A 17,157-nucleotide genomic window follows, 5' to 3' on the forward strand; every position below is an offset into this window, starting at 1 on the left:
TCCTCACCATGCGGAGTGCTGTCATGGCCATCTTTGCGATCGGGCGAAGCAGACCTGCTGTCCGAGTGTTTCCGTCCGCTGATGGCTTGCTTCTCCTTTACCTTCTTCTGCTTGCTGTTATCCTCTTTCTCTAGAACTGGATCATGGGTCTGAGCATCCTGCTCATCCTGCGGTCGAATTTCTTCACTGAAAGCCACTGTTACAGTGGCAATGATATCAGGACGATTCAAGGTACTGTGAAAGCGGAATTGGGTCGAGTGGTGTGACAGATGAGGGGGGGCAGGGGAGTTGGTCGTTTGTGTTGCAACATTCATTCTTCTAGCACCATAGGCATGGGCCTGACCTCTTCCGCTACGGGTGGCGGGATATCTGCCAGAGAATTGACCTCTGGACGGAGGAGACGAAGGGGAGGAAGAAGGGGTCGTCGGCTTAGGAGGTGGTGGTGAAGGGGAGCGAATGTTTCTGCCGTGGCTGCTGCCTCTCCTGCTGCGCAACCGGTGGCGAAGACGCGGCATGTCTCTCCGGGCAGGTTGGCTATTAAAGGTGTGGGCCGAGATGACAATAATGTTAGCACTGATTGCCGAGGGTGAGGCAGAGATTACGCTGGAGTTGATAGAGCTATTCAGGCGAGGAATAGTGGTATTCTGAGAAGAATTCAGAGCACAGTGAGCAGTTTGGGAGAAATGGAATCCATTCCCCAAATCAACACAGCTGAGAAGCCAATAACACCTCCCTGTTGTCGTGCGAGAGCTCGGCTCCGCAGCATCAGGGGGGCAAGAGCAATTTAGTGGGGAAGGGGTGAATGAGTTCAGGCTTGCAGAAGCCATAGCCTTAAGCCTGCCATGAGCTTCTCGACTTGAGCACCAGATTAATGGCGCCTGCAGGTTGACGGTGGCTCGCCATAAATTGGTATGGATGAGGACGCAGGTGGCCATGTGGCTTGGCCGTCTGCCGTCCTCATGTCTAATCTCCATTAAATTCAGTTTAATCACCCGCATCCGGGGTGCCACATTGTTTTGTACCAGTTCATTATATTCCTGTAGCTGGGAAGCATTGGTTATTATGTTGAACGAACCTGTGTGTAGAGTCCGATCACTGTCCACCCCCAAATTTGCCAGGAGATCAACCACTTTGTTGCCTTCTCTTCTGATATGTTTGAGAGTGATTGCTCTGTTAGTTGTGAGCCATTGTTCAATGAGCTCCAAACGTTCTGCCAATCTCCAGCTGCTGACCACTTTGTGTGCAGGGGTCCCCTGAAGAATCTGTTTAGCCATATTGATAAGAATCTGAGAGTCGCCTTCTATTACTAAGGGAAAGAAGCCATGATGTTGAGCTAGAAGAAGCCCTTGCCACAACCCCTCTAGCTCAGCAGAATTGTTCGTATCCCATCCAATTGAGCCCAGGAAAATTAATAGAGGTTTGCCTTTGTGATCCTTGAATACTCCTCCATATCTTGCCCTGCCTGGGTTTCCTTTGGAGGCCCCATCAAAGTTTAATTGAATCATTTTATGTGGCGGAGGGATCCATTTACTGGGAGTATTGTGATGAGAAGAGGATTTACTGTGTTTCGCCTGTACCTGGTTAATCCGAAGATTCCAATTTGTCCATATATTCTGCTCCTGTGGAAGGGTAGGAAAGTCCTCTTCATTCCAAGTTTGGAGCATTAAGGTTTCCTGAAGATTATTGCAAAAGTTGCTCCATAGGACCTCTATTGGTGTACATTGATCTTTGAAGATGCGGCGATTCCTTTCTTTCCATATAGACCAAATGAGAAGACTTGGGATGATTTTCCACAAAGAGTTTAGCAGTTTGCTCTTGTACGGAGTGGTTGCCCAGTTACGGATGGTGTTGGTAATGTCCTCTTTAACTCTGCCTTCCTTTTGACATCTAAAGCTTGCTTTTTCCCAGAGTCTATTTTCCAAATTGCATGTGTTCATGAGGTGCTGGATGGTCTCTTCCTGTTGTTTACAGTTGGGGCATATTGAGGGCCCGTGGAAGCTTTTTTTCCGTAGGTTGTCCCAAGTGAGTATTCTTTTTTGACATAATAACCAGAGGAAAGTAGAGACTTTGGGCCAAATATTGGGTGACCATACTTTATCCCAAAGAGGATCCTTGACTGTTTGATTGCCAATCAGTAGTTTGTATGCCTCTTGAGTGGTAAAGGTACCACGTGAATTATACCCCCAACGTATTATATCCTTCTTGTCAGAAAAACGAATTTTCCGATTGGTAAGCTCTGTGTCCAATTCCTTATGTATAGACTCTATTCCTTGCCTGAGGAAGTGGGCCGCGCTTATCCATTGTCTGTATCCCTGATTGAGGGTAGGCATCCAATACTGGCTGACTTTATCCATCTGAGGCTCTTCCCAATCCTCTGTTTGGTGAGGTCTGATCAGGTTGCTTAGCTTGGGTCTTTGCTGCCAGGAGTCACCCCAAAAGCGTGCATTGTTGCCGTCCCTTATTTCCCAGAAACTGTGCTGTTGGATTATAGCTTTGTGTTGACTGGCGCATTCCAGATTAAGGATCCTTTTTCCTTTTCTGTGAGTCGAATTAACTCATCTGGCGGTCGATTGTTTGCGTATTTGGCAGTCCAGAGGATGGCCCAAGGTGTATGCAGAGCAGAGAGCCATTTCCACCATAATCTAGCTCCCATAACTGCATTGCTATGTTGAGGGTCTCGGAGGCCAGTACCCCCAGACTTTTTTGGAAGGCACACTGTTGCCCATTTGACCAGTGCCCATTTGCTATTTTGTCCCGAGGATCCCCATAAAAAATTTCGCTGTAGATTTTTTATTTTCTTAAGCACCCATTTTGGTGCTGCCAAAACAGAGAAAAGATAAAGAGGCATGGATTGTAGGACAACTTTGACTAACACTAGATGACTAGCCATATTTAGGGCTCTGAAAGTCCAGGAGGAAAGGCGAGCTTCAAATTTATCTAGGAGCACTTGCCAGGAGGAGTGTTTTAATGCAGAATCAGTCATGGGGGCACCCAGATATTTAGAAGGGAGAGAGGCGATCGAGAAACCAAGAATACGGGCTATAGATGATTGAGTGATGGAGGGTGTATGAAAGAAGAAGATTTGGGATTTGTCATTATTAATGCTGGCTCCAGATGCTTCAGAGAACTCGTTCAGAAGGGATTTGAATTTAAGGGCCTCTTGAACCGAGGGGTGGCCAAACAACATATTATCGTCCACAAATTGTTGGTGAGTGAAAGCAGGGGTATTGGGGAAGGAGATTCCTCTGAGCTGCTGTGATTGAAGTGCATTTTTGATAATACGACCTAGCCCTTCCGCCATTAGGACAAATAGAAAGGGGGAAAGGGGATCTCCTTGACGGATGCCTCTAGAGGGATGAAAGGGGTGGAAGGAATTCCATTGACGAGAATGGAGAACAGAGTAGTGGAAATAAGACTCATAACCCATCTAACCCATGGAGGAGAGAAGCCAAAGGCTATAAGCATCTTTTGGATGAAAGTCCAACTTAACTTATCGAATGCTTTTGAAAGGTCAATTTTGAGGAGCATACCTGCTTTTTTGAGATGCTTCAAGGAGTGTATGATCTCATGGGTGAGAATGATGCCATCTGTGATTTGTCTCCCTTCCACATATCCCGATTGTTCTGGCGAGATGAGCATGGGCAGCAGCGGCTTCAGGCAAGAAGCGATAACTTTAGATATGACTTTGTATATAACATTACAGAGAGCTATAGGCCTGAATTTGTCCGGTGTTATAGATTGCTCTTCTTTGGGGATGAGAGCAATAAAAGTCGCATTCAGAGAGGGAAGCATCCAGCGAAGAGTCCGGGATTCTTCTACTACCTGCCAGACTTCCTCTTTAATGAGATCCCAGAAGTTATGAAAGAAGTTTGAGGTAAAACCATCTGGACCAAGTGCTTTTCCTTCCTTGAGCTATTTAACCCTCTTATATTCCAAGATGTGAGCTTCATAATTCAGTATTGGGGAGGGGATTGTAATACTTTGTTAGCTTGGAATATCTTCTTGATTCCACTAACATTTCCCCAATGCGGATGGTTCTTTGTAGGTTTGTTTTTCTCCCTCGTTTCTTGGTGTCTTTAGGAATATTTTTCCCATCCCATTGACTCCCTGGTTGAATACCTAGAGATCTTTGCTGATGTGCTCTGGAAAGAATAACTTCCAAACTTTCGAGCTGTTTTTCTGGGATTTTGTCAAATTCTTTTTTCTTACAAGCTTGCTCTAGGCTAAATATGTCCAGATCTCCTATGTCTATACTTTCAGGCTCTTCTTCCATATGCTTGGGCTCACTGCTTTCCACCAAATCGTCCGTAGAAGCGTTGGGTTCTTGTTGAAAGATGTCAATGTCCATACCATGAGGTTTCTAGACTGGAATCATATTGGGAATGGGGGTGGTGAATTCTTTGGTTTGCGAGGGCTTTTGAGCGTGCCTTGAGTCTGTGGGATTGAATTTAGAGGGTGATTTAAGTGGCTCTGTGGAAGGCAAGGGGGACTCAGAGTCTAGCGATGCAGGTTGAGCTAAAATGTCGAAGCTGTTGCTAGTAGAGGGCATTGAGGTATTGGCGGGAGGATTTTTAGGGTATGATGCAGGTTTTTTGTGATTCTTTTTTTGATTGTTTACCTTGGTGAATCCTTCAGAATCAGGTTTCTTTGAGGAGGTATAAGTTGGGGGTTTTACATTTAGCGGGCAATCACGAAAGAGATGGCCATGGGCATGACATTTTCTACATCTGAATGGGACATGTTCATAATCTATTGACTGAATCCACTCAAAATCATCATGATAAAGACTTACCGTATCTGGAAGAGCTTTGCTTAGATGCATATAGACACAAATGCGGGCATAGGAAGTGTATCTTCTGAGTTTTGTCTCTTCCGCAATTTTTATGAACTCCCCCAAGCCATTTCCAATGTCTTTCAGTGAGTCTTCATCCCAATACTCTAGAGGAAGGGAGTATAGACGTATCCATACTGGTGCCCAACTTAGATCCTCTTTGTCCGGGTTGAATCTTTCAATCCAGTCTCTCAGGTACAGACCAGCAGCATTGAAGAAATAAGGTCCACCATCGATGACCCTATTCCGGTCTTCTATACAGTTAAAGACCGCCGTGAAGAAACCTTTTGGTCCCAGCTGCAGGGTGATGTGCCCTTTTGGTTTCCATTTGGCTGCAATCCATCCCTGCAGGGCTTTCTCCGTGGGCCAAAAGCCAATAAATTTCCCGATTAAAGCATGATCCTTCATGAACTGGATTTGGGTGTTGATCCTTTGACTTGGTAATTCAATCTTTGGTCTTTCTGCTGCAATAGGTTTGCAGGTTGCCGAGGTTGCTTTAAGAACCTCATCGTTTCCTGCATTATCTGTCTGCGTATTCTGGTTTGTTTTCGTTGCTTCCTGTGGCCTTTTCTGTTTGCCTTGGTTGATCTGATTTGCCTGCTTTGTCCTAATGGTAGTCTGATCCAATGCAGATGTCCCTTCATTTCCATTCTGAGTCTGAGGTTCTCTATAATTGCTGGGGGGAGGCTCTGAGTCCCCCCCCCCGGAAGGTAATCCATAACTAATGTGCTATTCGTTGTCGTATGTTATTGCCAGTGGTGCAAAAAACTGTTGCAGATGCGCCATGGTCTGAGCAGGTCTGCCGTTGCAGGGCCTGACAAAACCCTAATCCGCCATAGTTCGCTGCTCTTCCCTGTGCTTTCTCCCCTTTCTCACCTAGTTTTATATTGATACCCATTAATATTTTAATTTAGATTTAGGAACCCCATTAAAAATATTAATTATTTTAATGTCTCTCTAACCAGGTTGAATTTCTCCAAACCATTTTTGGGTCTTGGAGATCTCATGTGCTTTAGCCTCTCCACCAATTTTCATGGCTAGAGCACATCCAATGCTACCCCAAATCAACATTACTGTCTAGATTGTTGGCCATTTGGAGGAGAGAACAAATGGTCGCACCTGCTACTTATGAACTAGCCAAAAGGTTGGTTGAGTAGAACATTGGTCTATTCAGGAGACGATTGACCCAAGGGAGTTGCAGAGTATTGGTGGTGACTAACCATGTGGTAAGAATGAGTTGAGGAGGAAGGGTCTTTGCTTCATCTGCAAGGAACCTTGGGGACCTGACCACTCATGCTTGAATGATGTGGAGGAGATGGAAAAGGTAGAGCAAGAGGAGATACCTTCTGACTTTCGGTATGAGGATTCTTCTTTGGAGGAGTCCATGGATTCATACAAGGTTCGAGGATGCCTGTGGGGAGCATGAATAGTGATGCAGAGTTGTTGATAACAGCCCAGATATATATTCCAGTATGTATGGTGAGTAGTCAGTGGACCCTATGGGAGACATTTGGGGAGATGAGTCACTAGTGACGATTCAACATGAGTAGCATATGGTGGAGCATGAGTCAGTTGAGGAGGATGATATGCATAGTGTGCACGATGAGCCGTTTTTAGAGAGCTAGTTGGGGGTTCATGATAGGGCCATGATGGAGGAGGATGAGCAACCATTTTTTGGACCAACCATTGATGAGGAGCATACGGATATACAGACAACTAGTAGGGTAGTAATATTTGCAGACACTTGTCATCAGGAGGTGTTGGAGCTTGACGAGATATTATTGCAGGAGAGTAGTAGATTGGGGGAGCCTGGAGTACCCCATCAAACGAGGGAGGATATTTTGGAGATGGTGGTGCATCCATCTTTGGGTCTACCCATTGATGAGGTGCAAATAAATGCTATGGCAGCTATCAAAGATTCAACATTTTCAGGTGGCAACCCTCTCCAGGAGTACAGACGAGGTTTGCAACACAACTTGCTCACTTTTGTTCATTATAGGGAGAGAGGCGAGGTTTTCTAGATGGATCCTTTTGATTGACCAGGCAGAGCAATATGAGTTGAGCATGGACCAACATCACCATACTAGACTTGTCCCTTACATAGGTGTCCATGCTTTGGATTGGCAAGAGATCATGAATTGGTATCCTATTAATGGAGCGATGTTTTTATTCAGGAACATAGTGCAACAGGGGCCCTTAGGTGAGGGGTTATTGCATGTTTCATTGGGTTGTGGGATGTGGACTACAATTCATCTGTATTCCAATAACACCAACCCAATATCAGTAGAGTAGGGTTGACCTCGTCCTATGCCATAGGTTGGATTGGAGAGAGGTGATGAGTTGGTATTCTATTGGTGGAGCATCATTTACGACCAGAGATAGAGCATAACCAAAGCCATGGGGTATGGGTGATGATGATGGGCCATGGTGGCATTGGGATCCAGGTGGATCTATTGTTGGCAGGTTGAGTTGAAGATGGGTTTGGGATCTAGGTATTGAGGGATATATTCATGTTTGGTTAGTGTGGAGGCATGGCGTGGCATAGTGGTTCATATGGTATCCTGGTATCATTTTGCAGATGCCTTTGCAATGGACAGATATAGATTGCTCGAGGGTAAACAATCTTGGGGCTGGAGGACCTGTCATGTCCCCATTTTTATTTTCATCTATAGTACAACTAGGGTGGATTTCTAGTGTATGTGATGGTTAGGCCGCAGGAGAAGGAGTATGTCATCAGGGGTCTCGGGGAGTTTCGAGGAGTTTTTATGGGATCCAATGACATTCGCTTCACATATTCCATCATTTGCACAACTTGCCTTTTGTTTCGCTGCATTCTGACAACTTTCATAAAATGGGGTTAAAACTGGGCCTAACTTAATTAATTACGCTTGAGGTGACATTTCGTAAGAAATATTTGATGTAATACCTCAGTGTAATAGCTCGTTGGAACCATAACGAGAAGATCCACATGATGGGATGCTGAGGAGTCACTTTCAGTGGCCAGAGAGAGTATGGAGGGTGATTTACCATTTTCCCGGATTAAAAGTGACTTTAATTAGTCACTTAATTAATTAAAATAAAAAAAGGAAAATGACTAATTGGGGAAAAAGGCTAAAAGTGACTTAAATAAATCAAAATTAAAAGGTCACTTAGATGGAGTCAAGAGAGAGCTTCTAGAATAGTAATAAAATAATAAAATAAAATGCTTCTAGAGGCTTCAAGATCTATCTATGGAGTCATTGTAAGGAGGAGGAGGAGATCATTTGGGACATCCTTGAGTTGAGCATTTTTCTTGTTGAGAGGTTTGGAGAACCGAGATTTCTTAGCTTCAGCAGTAGCCCCAGGACGGAAACCCTTGGGTGATTTAGTGAGAGTGGGCGAGACCCATCTCTCTTCTTGGTGAATGCATTCAGAATTCACACAGCTTATTGATTTTCAGTGTATTTTGGAGGCCAGTTGTGGCATTGTTGCAAATCTTTTGAGGTCATCACCTCAACAGTTTCCATTTTCTTGTATCAACATATTACATTACATATTAATAGAATAAGGTTGAGTTTACTGCATGTGCATCTTGTCTATTCTTCAGTTGCACTTTATATTTTCAGTTTTTGCCGTTAAATTTGTGGCTCAATTTGTGCAAATGGTTTAAGGGATTAACGTCTTAAATTTTTAAGCAATTTTCGGCAAAATTTTCTGTTTGGGATATTATAGTATCCATTTGAAGGTCTTTCCCCTTTTATTGATTAATCATTGATAAACCTTTTCCTTAGGCTGTTAGATGACATTGTATAACTTATCGTTGAAAATATACAAAACCTTGACTTATAGTAGCCATAAAATTGGTCTGAGAAAACTTGAATTTTGGCAAATATGACTTAGGCCTTATAGGCTTCGTTGGTACTGTATCCAAAATTTTAGACTTCATTCAATCACCTTGAACCATTCTCATTGAATATCCTTTAGGTGATAATTTAGGGAAGTCTCTCTTGTGGTTGAATACCACTGAATAATAGGAGAGAGGTTTCCAAGGTTACAGTAGCAACCAATCTCTTGTTTCCCTATGTTTTGGTTTTTTCCTAGTGGGCCTTGGATTAGGCTTGCTAGATTCTGTAGCAACATGCCTCTCTGAAACTATTTTCTCTATGTGCTCAATTATGTTGACATACTAAATTTGAGGAACCTATTTGAGCCTACACAATGCCTTTCACACTCAAATGTTTCTTTTCCTTCTGTATGAACCATTGGGATTGCTACTTATATGGTTCATTTTTAAAATCTTCATTTTGAATGGTATTTTTTGATATCGATTTCCATGGAAAATACCAACTTGATCATATTTATCTTCTCCATTTGAACATGCTTTTTTGCTTGTCGTTTGAACTATCAACTTTAGACTGTCATTCATACACGTATCCTATAGACACATTTGCAACCTATGTCAATTTTCCCTTTACGTAAGAGTGCACACACGTAGAAACACAAAAGATGAATGTCAATTTTCCCTTTACGTAAGAGTGCACACACGTAGAAACACAAAAGATGAATGTCACAAACTAAGTTTAGTTAGTATATATATTACAAAATTTGTTGCAATTTGGTTGTTGAGGATAAGGATATACCTTCAATGAATAGATTGCCCCAAACTAGTCAAACGTTGTCTTATAATTGTGCATCTTATCTTACCTTAACAATACTCTTTATTTAAAAAATATAAGAGGTCCATCTAAAAAAGTCAAAATCACATAGGACTAACAACCAACCATGTTTGATTATTCAAGCACTACGTGCCATGTTTTAGTTCCAGGTTACATTGTGGTGCATACTTGGATCTTACCATTACATTATACTATTATAGCTCAACACGATGTATAGTAGTTTACATTGTTGTATGCATTTATTCTTGTTTTATTTTGTATTTCCACTTTTACATTGAATTCATCTACTGGATGCTTGCAAGCTTGTTTTTCTTTTGTTTAGTCTCATATTGTTATCTCATATTCTAGTCAAGATCTATTTCATCTGATAGGACAATTGATTGATATTAAATATTAGGAGGAAACGCTGGGAAGAATCTATGTTCCATCCATGAGGTGTATAAATGAGATTATAGGCATAACCACTGAAGAAATTGTAGCGAAAGCAAGGAAGAGTCTTTCTTAAAATGATTCACCAGGTAAATTTAATCTTCATGCTTAGTCTCTTAAGTAATATTTCTACCAAATAGCCAAAAATGGAAAAATATTATGTTGAATTAGAAGTGCAACTTGAAGTTTGTTAAATTCTTAAATTTTTGAAAGACGTTTACTTTTATTTGAAACAAGTTTTTAGACATTTTTCTTATGAAGTAATCATCGTCCAAACATTTATTTTCTATCAACCTAGACTAGTCACTTATGTAGTATCATATCTTCTAGGTTTTAGTTGCCACATCAAAGTTATGTTTTACTACTAGGCTTGTTTTTTATGACCATATACCGAAAGTCCAATTGTTTAGCTAAGTTCACAAGATTCATTCATTTTGTGAGAGATGTGCTTGGATTGCCCCACTTCCTTTTCTGTTTTTCTGTTTTTTTTTTTTTTTGTTAATATATATTATCCACTATAAAGACGCAATGGAAAAGGGAAGAATTTCAAATGGAAGTAACCATTTGTATACATGGCTTCTAGTTAGATTTATGTTCCTCAAATTGATACATAGCTAAATCCCATAGTTGTTGTGCATGGTATATGGAAGTAATCTACTACAACATCAACATAGGATATATCTTATTCTTTTTTTTTTAAATGCAACTTATATTGGTCCAAATCAATACCACGATGACAACTAATAGAAATGAGAGTTAGATTAATATTGTCTTTCTATGAAAGTTAGGAAAGTTAACATATTTTATTGTGCCCCAACATGCGAAATCCTACACCCTTATTGAATACATCAATTTGATCTTTGACATGGAGTGTTGGATCCTTTTTTGTTTCTCTAAATTCCCTCAATTATAAATCGGAATCATTTCCTTGAAAATTTGTCGTACACAAATTATTATGAAGGAAAGGAATAGTATAGAATCATATCATATGCTGTAATTACTTGCAAAAAACTTGATCATCTAAGAGAAATATGACACACTTATTAGTCACATTGAGAAATTTTGGTCACTTCTAGAATTTGAGGCATTTTGTTTTTTCTCAAGATTGACATTCCTACATAGTAACTATGGATCCTTAAAATAGTAATCAAGTGTAGGATTAGGATTATAAGTTTCCTCTTAAATAAGTTTTTTCCTTATTTATGAACTTTTGTATAGTCTAGTGTTAAAGAAAATTCTCTTGGCATGCACCATTGCTATTCATATTTTTAAAATAGTTAATCAAGTGTGAGATAAGGTTTAAGTAGATATTTTCCTCATTTGTATGAATTTTTGTACATATGTTGGTCCAATGTTAAATAAATTTCTTTAGGTATGTGTTACCCCTTGAAAGTGCATATTTCATTTCACATTTTCATGGGCCTTTCTTCTCTCACTAGCAAAATAAATTGTTCATGTTTAGTGGTAGTGACATGTTGCAAGAAGATATTTGAGAGGTATTGATGGAGAATTTTTTGGAGACATTTCATCATGAGGTTCCAATTGGGTGTATTTGCTATTGATTTGGAGGCATAATTACATGGATTGCACTAAATTTTGATGCATCATCGATTAGGAGCCTTGTTCCTACGTTAAATCCAAGGCCTTTGAATATGCAGATGGATAATGTGAGAAAGAATGGAGCCTTAGAAGATGAGCATCCTACTTGGGAGTGTTCTATGCGGCACTAAGCCACACTTGGTCTTGATAAAGACCCACTTGAGGTCGAACACCCTCCTCAAGGAGGTGGTTAGGACATGTTAAAGGAAAGAAGGGATGAGAAATAATCATAATGGAGAAGTTTCCACATATTTGGAGGTCTGTTTTCCCTTTTGAGGTGAAAATTTTGGTGTAAGTTTCCACTTTCACATATTTCGAAGCATATTTCACCATTTGAGGTATTTTTGGGTAAGGACACACTATTGGAGGCCTTTTTGACATATTTAATGTTGTGTTTTACCTTTGGGGAGGGTTTCAAGGTGAGAACACTTTGTATGAGACATTTTCTACTTGTTTGGAGAAAGATAATTTCATGTGGAAATGCCATGTCACATTATTGACATACTCAAACCCTCAAATAAATAATAAATGCATGCTTTAAAACAAAGTTGCACGATACGGTGAAACGAGTACGAGTTTCCGAAACGAGTATGGGAATGAAATGCAACCCACCCAAATTTTGGAAATGGGGAAAAGTCAATGCATAAACTATAAGTCTCTAAATTTACATCACATTTACTCATGAATGATCACATAATGAAAATAACAATATCCAAAATCAGCCACGAGAAATTTCTAATTTCTTGTTTCGGGCTTGATTGGGAGTCTCCTCCTGGATAGTCGAATGACCTTAGTTCTCTTGATTAAATACAAGTTCCATACCCTAGTGCCCTAGGTGCTCTTGATTATTGGGAGTCTCCCTTGCATAGAGGGCTTGGTTCTCTTGATTAAATACAAGTTCCATACCTTAGTACATGACAAAAGCCAATGGAAACATTATAGTCCCCCCAATCTTGAAATCCTGAAAAACAGATAAGTCTGCTGGATTTTGAGTGAGATCTAAATTTCTACTTTCTCCATATGAAATCCACTGAGGGTGAAACCACTCTCAAACATCCTGAGTCATTTCATGGTAATGTTAAAAATTTAAGTAAAACGATGAAAATGAAAGATAAAGGAGAATGCCAGTTTTACTTAAGTGACTTTCTCCTTAATCTTTCATTTTCATCCTTTTACTTTAAGAATTTTACATTACTATGAACTGCATATAAACACTAGGGCCATAGGCTTGAACATTAGGCTGCCCCACTCAAAAAATTTTGTTTCCAATCTTCAATAGCTCCCTCTATCACTCCTGAATTGGCAGGGAGTGAGAATAAAAAAATAAAAACGAAAAATCTAAAAAAAACAACAAAAAGTCACTTTATCGCTAAAATGTGGCTATACAACCTGGAAACGCATTTCAGGCCGTATTGGGCCACGTTCCCCCCACATGAAACGTGGCAGTTCGGCCTGAAACACGTTTTGAGGCTGTACCAAACACGTTTCCGTTTCGTTTTAGCCCAGAAACACCCTTAGGACCAGCGTTTCCTGCAAGATAGATTTAAAAGGATCTTATGAAATAGAAAGATAACAAGTGACAACATGGACCAATTTGATTGATTCGAAAGGTAAAAAAATGTGCTACACTCAAGGAGGATTCTACTTCCTTCTAAAGAGATTATTATTTTATGAATTAGGGTATGATTTGAAAGACATAATGGAGGAGAGGAATCATTTTCCAAGGGTATGGTTGGAGGTGTGTGAGTTTCCCTCCGAGTTGAGTTGAATTTATTTGGGAGGAATATTTTAAGACACATTTTAATGTGAAGTTCATTACCTTTATTTTGTATTTTTCTTTGGTTGATTTAATGGGTGGAAATTACTTGTACAAATCTTCTCATTTAATCTTGGAAGAAGGGCAAGTTTGCTTTAGTAACACATTAGGGTTAAGGTAAAACCCTCTCTTTGTCTAGATTTAATCATTGTTCATATTGAAGAATATTTACTATAATTTTCTAGTTAAGACTATCCACTCTATTTTTGAGTGTTTCTCTAACTAGTGATAATGGTTAACTGTGACATATTAGGTCCTCTTGATTGTTAATTTTTCTTAGGGCTTATTTGTTCTTTGCTTTAGATAATTGCATTTGATCCTTTCCATATTGAATTCACCCACAACATCACAACATTATTCAACAACATATGCAATTATATATAAAGAGCAATATCATCATCAATGCAACAGAACATAAAGGAACAATAGAAGAAAAGCATTCACACATAGAGACACCAGGATTGGTCAGAGACCAGGGAAAAATCCACTATGGGGAAAACCCTTTCAAATTCTTCTTTAATTAGAGTGCCATAAAATGTTCAACAGAGAGTACAATGAGCCCGAATCCGCAAATAATAATTCAAGTTAAAGTTTGACTTATCCAAGATAACAACCAACCGGAATCCAAAATATCAACTAATAGTCAAATCTAGTCAAAGTCAAAGTATCAATAGTTCTGCACCTTCGGCGTGTTTTGCACCCAGTTTGGTACTTACGGTTCTGCACCCAATTCGGTACTTACAGTTCTGCACCTAGTTTGGTACTTATAGTTCTGCACCCAGTTTGGTACTTTCGGTTCTGCACCCAGTTCGGTACTTATAGTTCTGCACCTAGACAAGAGAGAGAGAAGTGATGATGTCCAAATGAGCTTGAGGTTTTGTGCCCAGTTTGGTACTTTCAGTTCTGCAACCAGTTCGGTAGAGAGAAGTGATGATGTCCAAATGAGCTTAAGGTCACTTGTATTTATAGCCCTCCAAGAGTGTCCAATTTTCTTTAGGGTCGACCTGATCAAATATGCACATGTGGACTTTTAATTCAAAAATACACTTTCCCTTGTCCAAATTGAGTGCTTCAATAGTCAAAATTGGTCCTCTCGAAAAGAGGAATCTTGTCCCATGGTTGGAATTTGTCACTGAGATGCCAAATTGACACTCCCTCTCAACTAGGGAGAAATTCCAACTGCATCATGTAATCATCACAAGGTTCCTGTCATCAAATCATATCCTGTTGTTGTATCATGTTCCATCTCTGCTCAACTCTATCTATTGGAACATTCTTAAATCTAAAGAAGAACAATCAAGGGGCATTAACTTCCACCCTCTATAAAGTTAGAGAGCACATCTTAGTCTTAAAACAATATCAGGGAGCACTTCTCAACCTGAAACCACATCAAGGAGCACATCTCAACCTGGAATCTCATGGGGGAGCTAAACATCTACAACGCCCTATCGAGCAATAGGTGATATAGGGGAGCACATCTCAACCCATCTTATTGCCTACCGATTTACTCATTAATGACCTTCAAAGGTCATGTGGTAGAACACCTGCATCATAATCCAAGCTTGGATGAGATACTCAACTTACCAAAAAGGTAAGGATCACACACCCCCAAGCGTCCTCAACTCGTTGGCCAGACAGGGAAGGATAATCCGAACAAGCCCGACTTGTGGGTATGATGCCAACTGGGGTATACTCTGCAAAGACCAAGATAGGGGAGCAACATCTCCAACCCTATGGGTAATAGATAGAGTTGATACCCTATTGTATAGAGATCCATCAACCCCAGGAGCCCTCCATCTCAATTCTACACCTTGGGAGCTCAAACATGGGGGAAGAGTTGGCTCAATGTCCTCGATCAACGATGCTCTCTATTTATCAAAAACATATCATCATGCTTACATCTAGTATCAACTTAATCATCATGTCGCAATATCAACAGTCTCCTGTTCATGCAGGTCATAAAAAAAATATCATATTAGAACAATATTCACAAAATGATACCATATTCATCCTCCCTCTCATGGAGGTGGCAACCACAAGCCTAAGCTTGTCTCATATGGCAGCACTGTCTCATTGTATGAAGGTATCTCAATCCCAACAATATACGGGATTCTCTACCAATCAGATCCCACTAAATATTATCACAATGTATCCCTGTCATATCCAAAACCTGCTCAAACAACTCTCCAAAGAGCTTCTTCAACTTGCCTCACAGCTAGCCATGCCAACAACCTCGTACTCAACCTCGTCTGTGCTTAACCCTACAAACTTTTTAGATTCTAGAGTGACAATTGCAAACTAGTTGCAGTCAGGTACTGAGCACAATGTAGTATTGGCAGTAGTGCAGAGTAGCACAAAGCAAAGTCAGCAGCAACGCAAATTCTTCAGCGGACAATGCAGTAGCTAGCAGTAGTCAAGACTTGGGAGACAGATGCATCATACTGAACACAATTGATTCAATATTTAGGATGCTTCTCAGTTGTAGAAGTTGTAGTTGCAACACCAACAGATGACAGGGAGTTGCAGTGAGATGCAGGGTTGGTAGCAGTATGGCAGTGTCAGCTGCAACATCAAAGTTGCGTAGTGGTTGTTGGGTAGTAGCCAAACATCAACAACGTGATAGGGGGTGGTATAAAGGTAGGGTGTTGTGGTAGAGTGTGGAACACTAGAGACAACACCTTCCTCGCTAAGAGGGAGTGTTAGTTTCTGTAGCATCAGAGGTGTTCTAGTCTTGAAACTTTGTGGAGAGGCTAAAACACATAAGTTCTCCATAACTCAGAAGTCATTGTTGGTAATTCCACTTAGAAGTGTCTCAATTAGATTATTATCCAATTTGAATTATTTCCTAAGTCTAAACTTAGGAAAAGGGGTTAATTAATCATAATTAATTGAGATAAGGTGAGAATCATCTAGAAACTCACACAGATCGACAAAGAATTAATTCGGTCCCTTGATTAAGTTTTAATCTTGGCCTTTGGAGGTAAAAGAGAAGATTAGAAGAAGTCGTCGATGGGTAGATGGAGAACACACTTGTGGAGTTCCATTTTTCCAGAGAGCTAGCAGATGTAGGAAGAGTTGAGCTTCAGAAGGAAGCAAAGATAGTGAGGGGTAGGGACAATGAGCTGGAGGAAGTTTTCCAGATCTGGTGAAGTGCATTGTAGAGAGGCCAAAAGAGCCACAGTGAGACTGATGCAGGGGCTGCGCAGATGCATCTAGATGCAATTCGATTTTGCTGGAGAGAAGTTGGATTTCAGTTCCAGAGGTCAGGAAAGTGTTCCATAAGGCCGTAGAGACAATTTCTTAGCCAGTGACAGACACTACGGATACAAGCGTAGCTGATTTAGGCAGAGTGTGGAAGGGACTGCGCAAGGGTGACGCATGCTTGCGCAAAGGTTGTTTGGATGGCTCACTTGTCGCTGTAGTCAGAGCCCAAATTGCTAGTGGGGGTGAGGAAAATTCCTCGCAATATTTTTGCCAGTAATTTCTCTGTAGGATTGCCAGTTTTCGACATCCAGATTGTACTCATAATTTCTCACTACTGCATAATAATTATTAAAACATTCAGCTACTGCATCGATTTTCCCAATTTGGGTTTTTACAGGGACATTTGTCCAAAAATAACTGTGTTCATTTTTTATGTGTGTGCTAGCATATTTCTCAGTTTCTAGCGCTTTATTTTTCCGCAGTTTTATTTGTGAAGGTTGCAGTGTGATTTATTCAGTCTTTATTGTAGCTAATAAATTGTTAAATTAATTAACAAATAGAAGAATAATTTCCAGTTTCTGCAATAGGATTTCAGACATGAAATTTTCACATGGTATTAGAGC

The 17,157-nt window shown here is 40.4% G+C and overlaps 1 protein-coding gene across 5 annotated transcripts in view; it reads left to right on the forward strand.

Annotated features, from left to right (window-relative positions):
• Window positions 1-17,157, forward strand: part of LOC149203912 (uncharacterized) — a 387,797-nt gene that overhangs the window by 219,600 nt on the left and 151,040 nt on the right. For all 5 annotated transcript variants that reach the window (XR_016253983.1, XM_089403610.1, XM_089403611.1 and 2 more), the window contains one exon: window positions 9,884-10,004. Coding sequence is in view for 4 of the 5 variants with exons in the window: in XM_089403610.1 (XP_089259736.1) it covers window positions 9,884-9,991 (108 nt within the window). In the remaining variant the exon portion in view is untranslated. The remainder of the gene's footprint in view (window positions 1-9,883; window positions 10,005-17,157) is intronic.

This window comes from Pinus tabuliformis, chromosome 2_1 (assembly GCF_031772625.1).
Source record: "Pinus tabuliformis cultivar Carrire ecotype Pingquan chromosome 2_1, CPIR1, whole genome shotgun sequence".
Lineage (NCBI taxonomy): Eukaryota > Viridiplantae > Streptophyta > Pinopsida > Pinales > Pinaceae > Pinus > Pinus tabuliformis.